This window comes from Cladophialophora psammophila, assembly GCF_000585535.1.
Source record: "Cladophialophora psammophila CBS 110553 chromosome Unknown aczJe-supercont1.8, whole genome shotgun sequence".
Lineage (NCBI taxonomy): Eukaryota > Fungi > Ascomycota > Eurotiomycetes > Chaetothyriales > Herpotrichiellaceae > Cladophialophora > Cladophialophora psammophila.
The window spans coordinates 1,114,057-1,127,154 of record NW_006912929.1 but is presented as its reverse complement, the minus strand read 5'-3'; the positions used below and the strand labels follow the sequence as shown (position 1 = coordinate 1,127,154).

The window sequence follows — 13,098 nt, the reverse complement described above, 5'->3', positions numbered from 1 at the left end:
GAGGGGATGCGAGGGTGGTACTTTAGCTTTGGTGTGTAGCCTAGTGGCCTCGTCGCCCGCCCACTCCCCGCGAGCCAACCAACAACAGCTCGATTGAGCAGTGTTGTGGGGAGGTATTCGTCTACACGCATCATGTACCTGCGTGGACCACCAAATGGTAATGCCTGATGACAACACCAGGTGTCACCTCCATCTGGAGATGATACATCTGTGGCTTCTTGAAGGTGTGGGTTGGAGGGCTGTCGACGCTAGACCAGATATCCAACTCCTACGACTCTATCGCATTAAACATATATAAAAAGAGGGCCATATATCAAAGGACTGGGTTCTCCGGGCCATGGTACAGTGCTTGTTCAATGTACCAGGATACAACTTCATCGTCACAGGTGTCATCTTGCTTCCCGGTCGATTATTTCAACTGCAGCAGATTCTTGAAGGGGTTATTGTTGTTGGCTCACCGCCTTCAAATGGTCAGGGGTCATGGCCGTTGGTTGCTCCCGAAGCCCTGGTCCTGGAACAGGTGGTTCGTGGGTCGATATTTTGATGGGATATAAGGCTCTTTGGTAGTAGATGAATCGGCTCCCGCAAACGGATTTTGCAAACCTGGCGCCAATAAGGTCGACTGAGGATCGACGACCTGCACAGAAGCGGAGGCTTGATGAACGTGAGAGGAATGCAGCCGGTCGATCTGGTGTTCAGTTTAAGTTGATTATAGAGAGCAAAGGCTGGGAGGTCCTCTTCACCCATCCATGAAGGGTCCGTGACACAACGGGAACGCTTCCAGGAAGCCAGAGACGATGCAACCCATGGGTGGATGCAGGTTCACACACAGGCTGTCTATAAAACCCGATTGTAGTGGAAAAGTGCGATCTGGGTACCAAATTCCCCATCGGCAGCGACCGGGGATGAGGTCTCAGTTTGATGAGATGAACCAGCAAATGCTCGATTCGCGCTGCCAGCCTCGGTGGACCTAAGCCTAGCCTGGATCTCAGCCAACGCTTCGGCATTGCCCAGGACCCCACGTCCCAATTCCCGTGGCAAAATACTGAATATTTTGCTCCCGGGTTTGCACGGTTGGTGCATTGGTGCTGAACACGGGGTTGAATTCCTGTTTTGATGCCTCTTGGGCCTGACAACTGACAAGCTTGGTGGCTCGCGGTCCCTGGAGCAGTTCTTCGTCTGGCCCTGCAGCTGAGGGGTAGCGGGTCGCCTGCGTCTAACCGGGGGCTTTGATGACGAGATTCAGTGATGATCGGGCGGATATCCGGTGCCGAAAACGAGTTTAGAAAATGTGCTTGTAGCTAGAATAGATTATACATAGGTATACCACTGGAGTAGGCGTTGACAGTCCCTAACCAGCGCTGTGCCACCACCCACCCATTTTGTGATGGCTGTGCCTGTCGAATTCCGCACTTACTACGCATGATTCATGATGATGCCGATATCAAACGTGGACCCAAACCCCGGGACTCGGCAGCGTCAATAAGCGCGGCGTCATTTAAGTTTGGAAGCGACCGTGGTTCGACACGACATACCGTGGAGACTCTGCCCTTGGCTCGAGTCCCTCCCTTTGCATCGCAATATCGGATCAGGGGTCTGGAGTGAATAAAACATGAAATTCTTTCAGGAAAACTTACGGAAGATGGGAAGATGGGGAATCCCGGATTAGTCCAGATGGATCGCTGATTGGGCCCTTGATGGGCCATTTCGCAGAAGACCAGTGTAGAAATGGGTTACATGTCCATGACAAAGACCTTGGGTTCGCCTTCCGGAAGTCGAATCAGAACCTGCCCCATTTGAGCCGGCTGGGTCTCCCCTTTGATTTTAGTTCTCTCGATCATGGATAACCCGATGATGACTTTCAGCGCGGCCGAGGGCGACTAGAATATAGGTAGATACCGAGTAGATCGTGTAGAGTTGTTCGGCTCGTGGCAACGGGGCGTCATTGGTCGGGGATTTTCACATGTAGGGGAACCTCGTGAATAAATTGGATAAAATATGCCTGCGGTACCGCCCTGTGCACACTAAAGCTCACTCCAAAGAACTAGGTAAGTGCCTACTTTGTAGGGGAGCAAGGGGAGGTAGAGAGGAGGAAGAGAAGCGTGGGGCCATGTGGGTAAATATTGGCCGAGTCTCTTCATCGCGTGGCCTGTGCCCAGTACCTCGTACTCGGTACATGGCACTAGTCCGGATGCAGCCAGCTGGGCGTTATCGATAAGAAACTGCGCTGGGGCCCAAATTCCTTGGCCCGCTTTTTTGCTCTCGCTTCGCAAAACTCATTTCTTCCTCCCGCCATCCTCATGCTGCCTGACGCAACCCATCTTCCATCGCCATCTACACTCTTCCATGGCTCCTCCTGCTCAGCACCCTCAACACCCTCAGCACCAACCACCCCGCCTTGTTTAAGCCCTTCCGAAACAATACGGACTCCCACTCGCGCGACCCTTGACCCTCTCTGTCTCAGGAGTCGGGGCTGTCACCGACAACCGAATATTTGGAGTTGATCTTTGACAACCACACCATCACCCGGCCTATCCGAAATGGCGCAACGAAGGTCTGCCTCCCACAGAGCGGATGAGCGGGCCCAATCAGACAATCTCCTGGACATTGACAACCCTCAACTGTTGACCTCGGAGATGGCAAAGGTATGAAAAGTGGCTGTCGAGCCTGATGCGATTCTGCTTGTTCCGCTGACTATTCGATCACCACTAATGGGAGAAAAGGCTTTTGAAGAGGTTGCACAGTACATATGCTCCAAACACCCGCGTCACATGTCGGTACTTTTTGACCATTACATAGGGCGGAAAAAACGGCTTCAGCGCTCGAGGCCAAGCTCGATGGCATCCACAAACATCTTGACCAGCTCTTGGCCAGCTTCGAGGAGCTTGCTCAATCCCATCCGCGAAACCCAGCATCAAACACTTCCGAGTTGAAGTAGCCTACTTGCAGCTTACTCCTCCCTGTAAGACACGTGGGCATATCCCGACTGTCACATGTTCGGAGATATGGGGGCCAATCGGTACCTGCAACTTCGTTCGCCAGCGCCAATGCAGGTCGCTTCATTTCCTGCATTCGGATTTTCCGTTCCTCCCCTTGACCTATACAAATAGATGTGGTGGTTACTTTAAGACCCAGGTTCAAGAGCCGTGTGAAACCCGATAACTCTTGCCAACTCAGAGCTGAGGAAAAATGGCACTGAAGTTGAACTTTCCGTCTACCTTCTCGACGACTCCGACTTCGGTGATGACCCCATCGACGAGCTCTGCTGGGGTCACATCAAAAGCAGGATTCCATACGTCAATTCCAACGGCAGCGGTGCTCACCATCTCTGAACCTTCGTCCAGAAGTAGCTTTCCATCCGCTGTGACTCTGGGGCCTTTGATCCTTGTTACCTCTTCCGGCGCTCTTTCCTCAATGACAATGTCCTTGCCCGAAGCCGTGTCTCGATCAATGGTTGTCCTAGGGGCAGCAACCAAGAATTTCACCCCGTGGTGGCGGGCAAGTACAGCAAGAGAGTATGTCCCGATTTTGTTGGCCGTGTCACCGTTTGCCGCGACTCGATCGGCTCCGACGACGACGGCAGCCAGATGATCTCCTTCTCTTTCCATGAGTGCACAAGCCATCGAATCTGTTATGAGCGTGGCCGGGATCTCGTCGTGGACAAGTTCATAAGCTGTCAATCGGGAACCTTGGTTGTACGGCCGAGTCTCTGAACAGTATGCGCGGGTAAGCATGTCAGCGGCCCTCAGAGATCTGATGACACCAAGCGCCGTGCCATAACCTGCGGTTGCCAAAGAACTGTACAGACGTCAGCTCCCCGGAAATCTTTGTCGGACGGCCGTGTTTCCTGTCCTCCTTACCCAGTATTGCAATGTGTCAGAATTGCAACCTCCCGAGTTCTGTCTGCTTTCCTTTTCCTTCCAGCCGTGGTGTTTTCTTCAATCCAACGGGCGCCATATTCCCCAATTGCTCTGTTGTCAGACACATCATCCACCAACATCCGTTCTGCTGCAGCAATATAAGCCCGAGCAACAGACTCCGCGGACGCTCCGGGCTGCAGTGCCGCCTTCTTGATCACAATCTTGAGCTTGCCCACTGCATCCCCCAGGTTTACCGCCGTCGGCCTGCTCGTCTTCAGAAAGTCCAGACGCTGGTTTATGCTGTCCTTCACATCCTCAGGCGCTGCTGGTAAATTCCCCGTTTTCATTTGGGCTCCCACTTCGACAGCAAGAGCCAGAGAGGCCACAATAGCAATTGCAGGCGCGCCACGGACTTTCATCTGCCTGATGGCAGCATGAGCTTCTTCGCAGTTTCTGACCGGGACATAGGTCGTCCGATGCGGTAAGACTAGCTGATCGAGAATGTGCAACGACGGGGGCGAATCGGCCGAAGCAGGTTCATATTGGATAGCCTGCAGCACCATGGCTGAGGGCAGGCTGGAAGACGAGTGAAGAGTCGAGGTTTGGGCCTGTAATACCTCGTAGGCTAAGGTCTGTCGATGTCTTTTTCTCTTTATTGAATTACTTTTCATCTCTTGCCGCCGCCAACCTTTTTTCACCTCGCGCCATTGCGGGGCTGAGATGACTGGTTACCCCTCACCGCGAACACTCACGTCGCCACGTGCCAGAACCGCTGGCAGGTGTCTGAAAACTTTGGACCAGGCCGAGAGTCCGTTTGGAATTGTCCTCTGCCTTCCTTCACGGCGTTCGAGCATGAAAGGGTCAGAAATTGCCGAGCCAGCCCAGAGTGGCTTCGCTCCAGCCGCAGCTTATGATGCTCATCGCCCATCATATCCAGACGAAGCGGTCCAACGGCTCCTCCAGGCCTGTGAAGTAGCCGGAGTAAAGGGAGCAAAGATTGCAGACCTCGCAGCTGGGACGGGGAAATTCACAGAGACTCTGGCACGAAGACCCGAAGAATACGACATCGTTGCCGTGGAGCCTCACGATGGTATGCGGTCGCAACTGGAGCAGAAGAGTCTGCCTCGCGTGCAGGTTTTGAAAGGAAGGGCCGATAGTATGCCTGACATCGCCGACGAGGCTCTTGCTTGCATCATAGCGTCACAAGTGAGTGTAGGCGGTGCTTGACAGGGCCGAATTAATCTGATCTGCCCCGTAGTCGTTCCATTGGTATGCCTGAACATTGCACAACGAATCATTAACTGATGGCCTTCATCAAGGTTTGCCAACATGGACGCACTGAAAGAGATTGCTCGGACTCTGCGGCCAGCGGGCGTGTTTGGAATGATTTGGAATATTGACGATTGTATGCCTCGTTCCCCAATGATGGAGATGGGGCATTGAGCTCACCAGCCATTAACACAGATAATTCGCCAAAATCATGGAACATCCATCGTGGTTGGGAGCAGGCCATGCGCGACGTGATCTGGACGTTCGAGGACGGCTCGCCACGCTTCCGACACGAAAAGTGGCGACAAGTGTTCGAGGACCAGACTGCGAGCAATCCCTTGAGCGTGCATTTCGCCAATCCACTGTTCGAGTTGCCCTTGGGCGAGGGCAGTGTAGAGTTCCAATCGTGGCTGTCAAAGGAAGAACTCTGGGCCAGGCTGAGGACGTTGAGTCAGCTCGCGATATTGGAGGGTGAAGAACTGGACACGGTAAGAAAAACATTCGATGAGAGTCTGAAGTCGGAAGGGACCGAAATCAACGAAGACGGTTTGGTGGCCGTCCACGGCCGGACTGTATTCTTCTGGACGAGCAAAATCCCTGCTGAGCCGCTCAAGAGCAGTGGCTAAATTTTGTCGATAGCAAATACAATATGTCGGTGTTGCCTTCTGGCCTCGGCGATACCTTCCCCCAATGTTTCTTCGAGGGCTCCGTCCGGTACGGGCCTCTGCAACCGAACTGTCCTGCAGCCGTCTCTCCACCCTTGGTATTGCTGTCCTCAGACTTTGATGGATGTGACAGCATTGATACGCCATAGTTTTGGCCCAAGGAATGTATGAGGGCTCGATTCCCTCCGATGCAGTGATCATCTCAGGCACCCCTTTTTGGTGGCGCGTGCTGGTAAACTCCGCCGCATAAATGGGAGAGTGTATGATTGTTCCCTTGTCTCCTGATCTCCCGCTTTAGTCAACCAACCAGTCGTGAGTCCTCCCTCACTCGCTCGAAATATAGAGCACTGCATCGTCACATAGCCATGTCAGTATAGTTCTCTTCAACCACGTCTCCACGTCCAATCCTTCCTTTCTTCTCCCTCTTTGCCTTTGACTCGCAATTTCCCATCCTCCTTCATAGCCACCATAGCTGCCCTTGTCACCATCACCCTTCCTCTTCCTCGGTCCTTCTGCACGGTCGCGGGGGAAAGGTGTGGAAGAAGAAGAAGAAGAAGAAAAAACCTTACCATTATTCCCCCTGACAAACGCATCGCCGTACCTGCGCCGCAGCTTCCCGTCCACGTACTCGCTGCACTTTTCCAGCGCGATGTTCATATACCCGTCCACGCTCTGCAATTCGCCCTTGTAGACGACGCCCGAGTTGAGCTTGACGGTCACGGGCACGCCAATTATCGAGGACAGGAACGAGGCTGGGTCTTTGGGGTCCGAGGAGCTCGAGGGTGCGCCGCCGGCGGGGGAGGCGGAGTTGTGGTTTTCCATTTTTCCGCGGGGGATCAAAGCGTGTTCGAACGAGGGCGGGAGGAGAGAGAATTAGAGAAAAAGGTGAGGTGAGGTGAGGTGGTGGCCGGGCAGGCAGGGCTGTCTAAAGAGGTTATTTAGAGGAGGAAGATTGTGTAGGTGTCTCGGCGTGTCCAAACGCCCAAGGTCAATGGAGTGATAATATTGGAGGCTTGGAAGGTCACCTGGAGCTGCGTGGCAGCCTTGCAGGCCGCCAGACAGGGGCCGCCACCAGTGCGGGAAAGACGAATTACTTGCTTGGCACAAAGACGCTGCCATCTTCCATCTACCCAGTACCGAGTACGAGGTACGTTTTTAATGAATCTTCCAACTCTCTATTCATCTATACGGAAATTCCCACGTACCTCCGAATTTACGGCTGGTGGCATTGAGGCAATGAAAAGACCCGGAAATTTCTCCCTGCCAGCAAAAACATGGCTGCAATGATGGGTTCCCTGCAGAGTTCGCCATCTGCCCTAGTGGCTATCTCCCCCCAATGCCTGGGTGTGCGTCGAGAATAATACATGGTAATGTGGCCGCATCTGTTCTTCCCATCAGGGCGGCTTTTGGCCATAGACAACATATCTGCAACAGGCCTGGTTAGCAACTGTGGCTCCAGCGAGAAGAGTGTTGCTCACATTGGAAAATAGCTGTGAATCCTCTTGCTCTTCCATTCTTGCCGCACTTGCACAAGCAGCGCCTCCAATTCCTCGACAGACCAACCAAGAAGCTGAGTGTACACTCTGACACTCAGTCCAAACACACCGTCCAACAGACCCACAAGCGTGCATAGTCCTGACTGGCGCAGCATGGGATCTTTGGCCCAGGGTCCAATTGGCATCTTGAAGGGAAGGATCCTGATGTTGATGAAGCCTACTCCGCGCATCTGTTCTGCCATCTTGGCTGGGTAACATCGACCTGTCATGCCGCCTTGTTGGACACCTTGCTCCCAAAGATTTTGCCATTTTATCACGGCACTGTTTTCGGGGATGGTGTTGTCGTCGGAACTAATATTCAGGTCAAATTCCTGGCACTCGACCCACCCACCGGGCCGCAGGGACGCAAAGGCCTGCTCGAAGAATTTGGGCCAGCTCTTGATCGAGAAACCGTTCATCTCGCGGCTATGCACCAGGTCAAACCGCTCAGGCATGTCCCACGGCTCCTCCAGATCGAATACCTGGAATTCAAGGTTTGGAGCTACCCAGGTTGGCTGGATGGGAGACAAGTCGATGCCCAGCACCCGCGCTCCTGGATATGCATCTGCCACGTCCATGGCCCAGATACCAGTGCCTGTGCCCACATCAAAGACAGAGATCGGATGCTCTATTGGGGCACAGAAGAGTTGATCTCTCATGGCGTAGCGGAGACTGTGATAGTGGACTGGCCCAGGTCAGTAAGAACGAACCCCCTAGTCTCTCTCGAGGACTTACTATCCATTCGCTCTCTTTCAGCCTCGTCGTTGGGTATGACATATTTCTTGTCAGCCTTGTATGAGTGGTACGTCCTGCCATTCTCTTGCTCGAATGCGTAGATGCTAGAAGTCACCGAGGCCGTTGACAAGGTGCCTTCTTCGTACCCCGAGTCGGAGTCACTTAACGATTGCTCGACCGATTCTAGGGGGAGGGCGGTAGGCACAGTAATAGCTGCTGTTCCTGCTGCTCTCGACCCAGGGAGTGCCTGTCCGCTTCCAGGATCCTCGTTGGAATCTGACATGGTGGATTAGTTCTCGGTACTATTCAAGCAACCCATACAGGTCCCCGGAAACATGGTCAATAGGCGAAATGGACAACAATGAAGCCAGCCCTTCGGCACGGGTCTCTATTGACGACCGGGCGTCACTTGCAAAAGATGATGATGATGACATTTCTGCAGTATCAACTTTCCTTCTTTCGCGCTTTCACATTATTGTGGATAAGCCCTAGGATTGTGGACGTGCCATCACTCCACGACGGGATCTTTTTGCCAAGTTGCCCGTGCCGTGCTATGCCATGGGCCTCGCGGCGGATGAGTTTCGCCCAGCTGCGCACCCGTCTTTGAAGCAATGGCAGGGCATTGGGCAGTGGGCAGTGGGGGTTGGGCGGTTAAGTCCTTCCGCCCGTTGTTGGACCGACTGGAATATAGCTCGTAGTTGGGTGTTACTTGGGGACATGGTTGTTAGCTACCTACTGGGTACCTCGCTACCTAGCAAGTAGGTACTTAGACACTCGTGGTGCCTAAAGCGGAAACTAGGTAGGCGTGGATGGGGCCGAAGCTACCCAGTTAAAAAGGCCCTTGAGGGTTCACTCAGTGTCTACAAGTAGGTACATAAGTAGCGCCCGGAGAGCCACGGCGGGCATACCCGGTAATCCGTACCTACCAAGTACCCAGTACATCCACTTCCTCTCCCACATCGACGGCCCTCCTGGGTGGCAGAGCTGTTACGCCTATCTCGCATCTGCACGCCTCGAAGCGGCGCTCTCTACTTGTGTGCTCATGGCTCGCCTGGCAAAACCGTCTCCAACTGTTGACTTAGCTGCTGCCGACCTGATGGACTAACTGGGTCCCCAACTATGACCCGACAGTCCACCAAGATCCTCACGACAACGTGGCAGACCAGCACCAATCACCAGGTTCATCGTCGCTTGGAAACAAAGTCGAGTGCTGCAAGAGCTGTGCTAGCCCGCCGCCTTGGGCATCCTTGTGTCCTACTGACTTCTGCACTTCTGTATCGGCACTGCAATGTCAATGCCATCCGTTCGCAGAATTGACTGGCTATTGCTGGCTCCCAGGGTCACCCTTGCAACACCAGCTTGGTCTCCATCCCACCTTGTGCATCGATTTCGATGTTGCACGAACTCTGCACCGACTTCCGTCTTCACCGTTGACTGATCTATAACCAGTTCTGTGCTCGGTTTCCTTTTTACAGTTGACAAACTAACTCCACCAGTGCTCCCCCCACGATTCATCTTGCAACCCGGGTTTGCTGCCCGCGGGAACAGAAGCCATGTCGAGCTCGGCAGCAGTGCATAGCTCTGTGGCTCTAACACTTATCCCTCTTGTCATCGTAGCTTGTGCGATCAGCTATCTCGTGGGGGCATACCGCAGCTACCAACGGCTTAGTCATTTCAAAGGTCCTCCTCTGGCTGCGTTCACCAGCTTGTGGCTTGCTTCACAGGCCATCAATGCGCGGATGCCAACTGCTCAGAAGGAGGCACTTAGAAAATATGGTAAGAATCACCCCGATCGGCTGAGATTTAATGGGGAGGGCCAGACTAACGAGTTAAATGCAGGGTCACCAGCGCGAATCGGACCCAGCTTGCTGGTCACGGATGATCCTGAGCTTTTACGGCACATGAGCGCTCCTAGGTCCAAATGGACGCGGAGTTCGTGGTACGACGGCATGAAGCTAGATCCCAGAGTGAACAACATCTTCTCCGAGCGCGACGAGCGACGCCATGCGGAGATGAGATCAAAAATGATAGGGGCAGTAAGTTCAACCGAGCTGCGTGCATGGCCCTGGATTCTTCGAAATCGAAACCCTCTTTTGGCTGACTGGTGAAGTATTCTGGGAAAGAAGTCGACACTCTGGAGTCCGACATCGACGAGAATCTGCAGAGATTGTTGGCTCTGATCAAGCGAGAGTACAACGGCAAACCTCTCGACATGTCACTGTTGGCATCCTTTTTCACTCTAGACGTGCTCTCCCAAATCGCTTTTGGGGATGCCTTTGGCTTCATCACCGCTAACGAAGACCTTTACAACTTCAATAAGATTGCAAATCAGTTCTTCAAAGTCATCGAACTCATTGTCAATCATGACACTCTGCGCAAATTCATCCAAAGCAGGCCCATGCAGAAACTCTTGGCCCCAAAAGGCACAGACGAATTTGGTCAGGGCCGCATTATCGGCATTGCTCAAAAGGCAGTCGCTGAACGCTATCGGCCAGATGCAAAGGTCAAAAGGGATATGCTTGGACACTTTATTGCAAAGGGTCTCAGCCAGACACAAGCTGAGGCCGAGTCTCATCTGCAGATCATTGCAGGCTCTGACTCGACATCATCGGCCCTGCGGATCACGATGATGATGTTGGTCGGCAATCCTGTGGCGTATCGAAAGCTCGTCGCTGAAATTGACAAAGCCGTTGCCGACGGCAAGATCTCCTATCCCATCGTCAAATACAGTGAGGCGGCTGAGCTCGAGTATCTGTCGGCGTGCATCTGGGAGGGCATCAGACTCTTTCCACCGCTGTTTGGCCTCCAGACCAAGCTCGCTCCGCCCGAGGGAGAGACAATCAACGGAGTCTTCTATCCTCCGGGAACTCAAGTGGCATTCTGCTGCGAAGGCGTTGGACGGAGAACGGACATCTTCGGAGCAGACGCAGATTTGTATCGGCCTGATAGATGGCTACATCCCGATCCCGAAGTGAGGGCAAAATACTTGAGGACGGCCGAGTTGATGTTTGGGAGTGGAAGGTTCGCGTGCCTGGGCAAGAATATTGCCATGATGGAATTGCACAAAGCATTTGTCGAGGTGGGTTTGACACGCACAACTGTATACGATTTTTGCTCTGATTTTGACGGTTCCTATCTAGCTGCTGAGAAACTTCGACTGGGCGCTCCTGGATCCCATCAAGGGCGCCACATCGATTGCCCATGGTATCTGGGTGCAGGAGGGCATGATGATGATTGCCTGGCCCCGACAGGTCTAGTTGAACAAAGCGAAGGTACAGCGTCTGTCGACATGCGTTGAAGCTCTCCTTTTTTTTTTTTTTTTTAACGCATGGGCAAGCATGGCACGAACGTCGTGGTACGGTCAAGCGTGATCTGGACGCGGCCACGCCCCTAATCCGGGGGGGGGTTCAGATTTCGACGTCGCCGAGCGGCCAGTTTGACCATTCGCTCGCTCACTAGCTCAATTTCAGTACGTACATACTTAGTACATCTCCCTTTCATCGTCCCTTGACTCACTCACTACCGCTCGCACACTCGTCGAACCAAGGACACCAAAGGACGCCCAACACAGCTGCGGAAAGATATTCAATGGTAACAAACCGGAAACCGCAGAGTTCTCATTGCATACACATGACTTGGCTGTTCACCATCTACCTGAGAAGAAAACTCAAGAGGCAGAGAAAAGAGGGTGCTCACTGTCTGTGTCTACCCTGGTGGGGGATATCATCCTCGGGCGACCGTCCTATTATGCGATTGCCGACCTGTTGGTGGTGGTTGTCTTCTGGACGGTATTCTCCTCCTTCATATTGCTCTTGGTCGTGTTCTGGAAGTTCCTGGCCGTGCCATTGTCGATGCTGCCCTCGCTCTTCAATCCCCCGGCCCCCCTTTCCTGGCACGGCTCCTCCGCCTCCTCAGGGCCCAGTCCCGCGCTCCCATCCAGGTTGTCGTGCCCAGACCCGAAAAGGTCCTCATTAGGCTGCTCAAATCCCCAAGAGGTCCTCGTTGAGTTGAGCGTGATCGCCGAAAGCGGCCTGTGCGGCCCGCGCCGAATCCATAAATGGTTGCTGATGGCTTGAAAGGGGACGAAAGATTGTTGTTGGACTGGAACAGGCCGAGGCTGCTTCTTGGACTTGCTGATGAAAGACACGTCTAGACGCCTAGCTTGCTGGTTATGTAGCTGTGCTGCTGAGTCGAGAATGGGAAAGAAAGACGTATATATATATATAAATACATCTCGATGGGGAAGGAAATCTGTAGAGCTTGAGATCTGACTATAAGAAAGAGTCAAAGCTCGATTCAGTCTTTGAAAGGGTATATGTCTCTACCCCGCCCGATTTTCTTATAGCATAGTTCTATTCGTAGGAAATCACAACGTATCATACACCGAGTTGGTGTGTCGTTTGTGCCGACCTAGGTACCCATATTGCTCGCGAACGAAAAGCCTCGTTGTCATATAACGGTTTCATCCTAGAGGGCGAGCGAAGGCCGCTTTAACCTGAGCCTTAACTGAACCATTGGCTGAGCCTCGCCGAACACTCCCTGAGCAGCACACTGAGCTATAAGGAGCGCCAGCCCAAAGTGGCCCCCAAGTGATCGGCCCAGCCTACCTCTCAGCTGGATATCTGTCGACCCAGGAATGTCGCGCGATCAGACTCGAACTCATCGAAGAGGCCATTTTACAAGAAGGGCTTATGGAACACGAGGCCGAGATCCGACAGGCAAGAAATAGACTCCGCGCCATTCTTCAGCTTCATGAAATTCAGATTGCTGCTTTTGGCTGCGACATGCAAACGGACGACTCGGCATTCGGGTGGGATTTCTTGGCCGTCACACTAGACCAAAACCGGCCGGCTAAGATGTAGTTAATAACAATGTCGTTGGCTTTCAGCTTTATACTAACCAAATGTTAGACTTGAACTCTGGTCCTCATCTAGCGCACATTGTACGCCTTGTGAAAACAAACAGCCAGTGCCTATCACGAAGCTATGCGGAAGAATAATCAGCCGATCGAATTCGTGGAACAAGGGCACGCTC

The 13,098-nt window shown here is 53.2% G+C and overlaps 6 protein-coding genes across 6 annotated transcripts; 3 read left to right on the top strand and 3 right to left on the bottom strand.

The window, feature by feature from the left end:
* Positions 1 to 2,540: 2,540 nt before the first annotated feature.
* A1O5_06046 (uncharacterized protein) lies at positions 2,541 to 2,938 on the top strand (the record flags this gene model as incomplete). The annotated part of the gene is made up of 3 exons (XM_007746642.1): positions 2,541 to 2,645; positions 2,724 to 2,743; positions 2,800 to 2,938. The coding sequence occupies 3 exons, from the start codon at positions 2,541 to 2,543 to the stop codon at positions 2,936 to 2,938; spliced, it is 264 nt and encodes an 87-aa protein (XP_007744832.1).
* Positions 2,939 to 3,173: 235 nt separating this feature from the next.
* On the bottom strand, positions 3,174 to 4,423 carry A1O5_06045 (S-methyl-5-thioribose-1-phosphate isomerase; the record flags this gene model as incomplete). The annotated part of the gene is made up of 2 exons (XM_007746641.1): positions 3,174 to 3,798; positions 3,861 to 4,423. 2 exons carry the CDS (start codon positions 4,421 to 4,423, stop codon positions 3,174 to 3,176), a joined length of 1,188 nt encoding a protein of 395 aa, XP_007744831.1.
* A 289-nt stretch (positions 4,424 to 4,712) lies between these two features.
* On the top strand, positions 4,713 to 5,755 carry A1O5_06044 (uncharacterized protein; the record flags this gene model as incomplete). The annotated part of the gene is made up of 4 exons (XM_007746640.1): positions 4,713 to 5,066; positions 5,119 to 5,129; positions 5,180 to 5,265; positions 5,325 to 5,755. 4 exons carry the CDS (start codon positions 4,713 to 4,715, stop codon positions 5,753 to 5,755), a joined length of 882 nt encoding a protein of 293 aa, XP_007744830.1.
* A 363-nt stretch (positions 5,756 to 6,118) lies between these two features.
* On the bottom strand, positions 6,119 to 6,616 carry A1O5_06043 (uncharacterized protein; the record flags this gene model as incomplete). Its single annotated transcript, XM_007746639.1, has 1 exon — positions 6,119 to 6,616. One exon carries the CDS (start codon positions 6,614 to 6,616, stop codon positions 6,119 to 6,121), a length of 498 nt encoding a protein of 165 aa, XP_007744829.1.
* A 652-nt stretch (positions 6,617 to 7,268) lies between these two features.
* A1O5_06042 (uncharacterized protein) lies at positions 7,269 to 8,347 on the bottom strand (the record flags this gene model as incomplete). Its single annotated transcript, XM_007746638.1, has 2 exons — positions 7,269 to 8,014; positions 8,065 to 8,347. 2 exons carry the CDS (start codon positions 8,345 to 8,347, stop codon positions 7,269 to 7,271), a joined length of 1,029 nt encoding a protein of 342 aa, XP_007744828.1.
* A 1,270-nt stretch (positions 8,348 to 9,617) lies between these two features.
* On the top strand, positions 9,618 to 11,321 carry A1O5_06041 (uncharacterized protein; the record flags this gene model as incomplete). Its single annotated transcript, XM_007746637.1, has 4 exons — positions 9,618 to 9,840; positions 9,904 to 10,100; positions 10,175 to 11,143; positions 11,205 to 11,321. The coding sequence occupies 4 exons, from the start codon at positions 9,618 to 9,620 to the stop codon at positions 11,319 to 11,321; spliced, it is 1,506 nt and encodes a 501-aa protein (XP_007744827.1).
* Between the last annotated feature and the right edge of the window lie 1,777 nt (positions 11,322 to 13,098).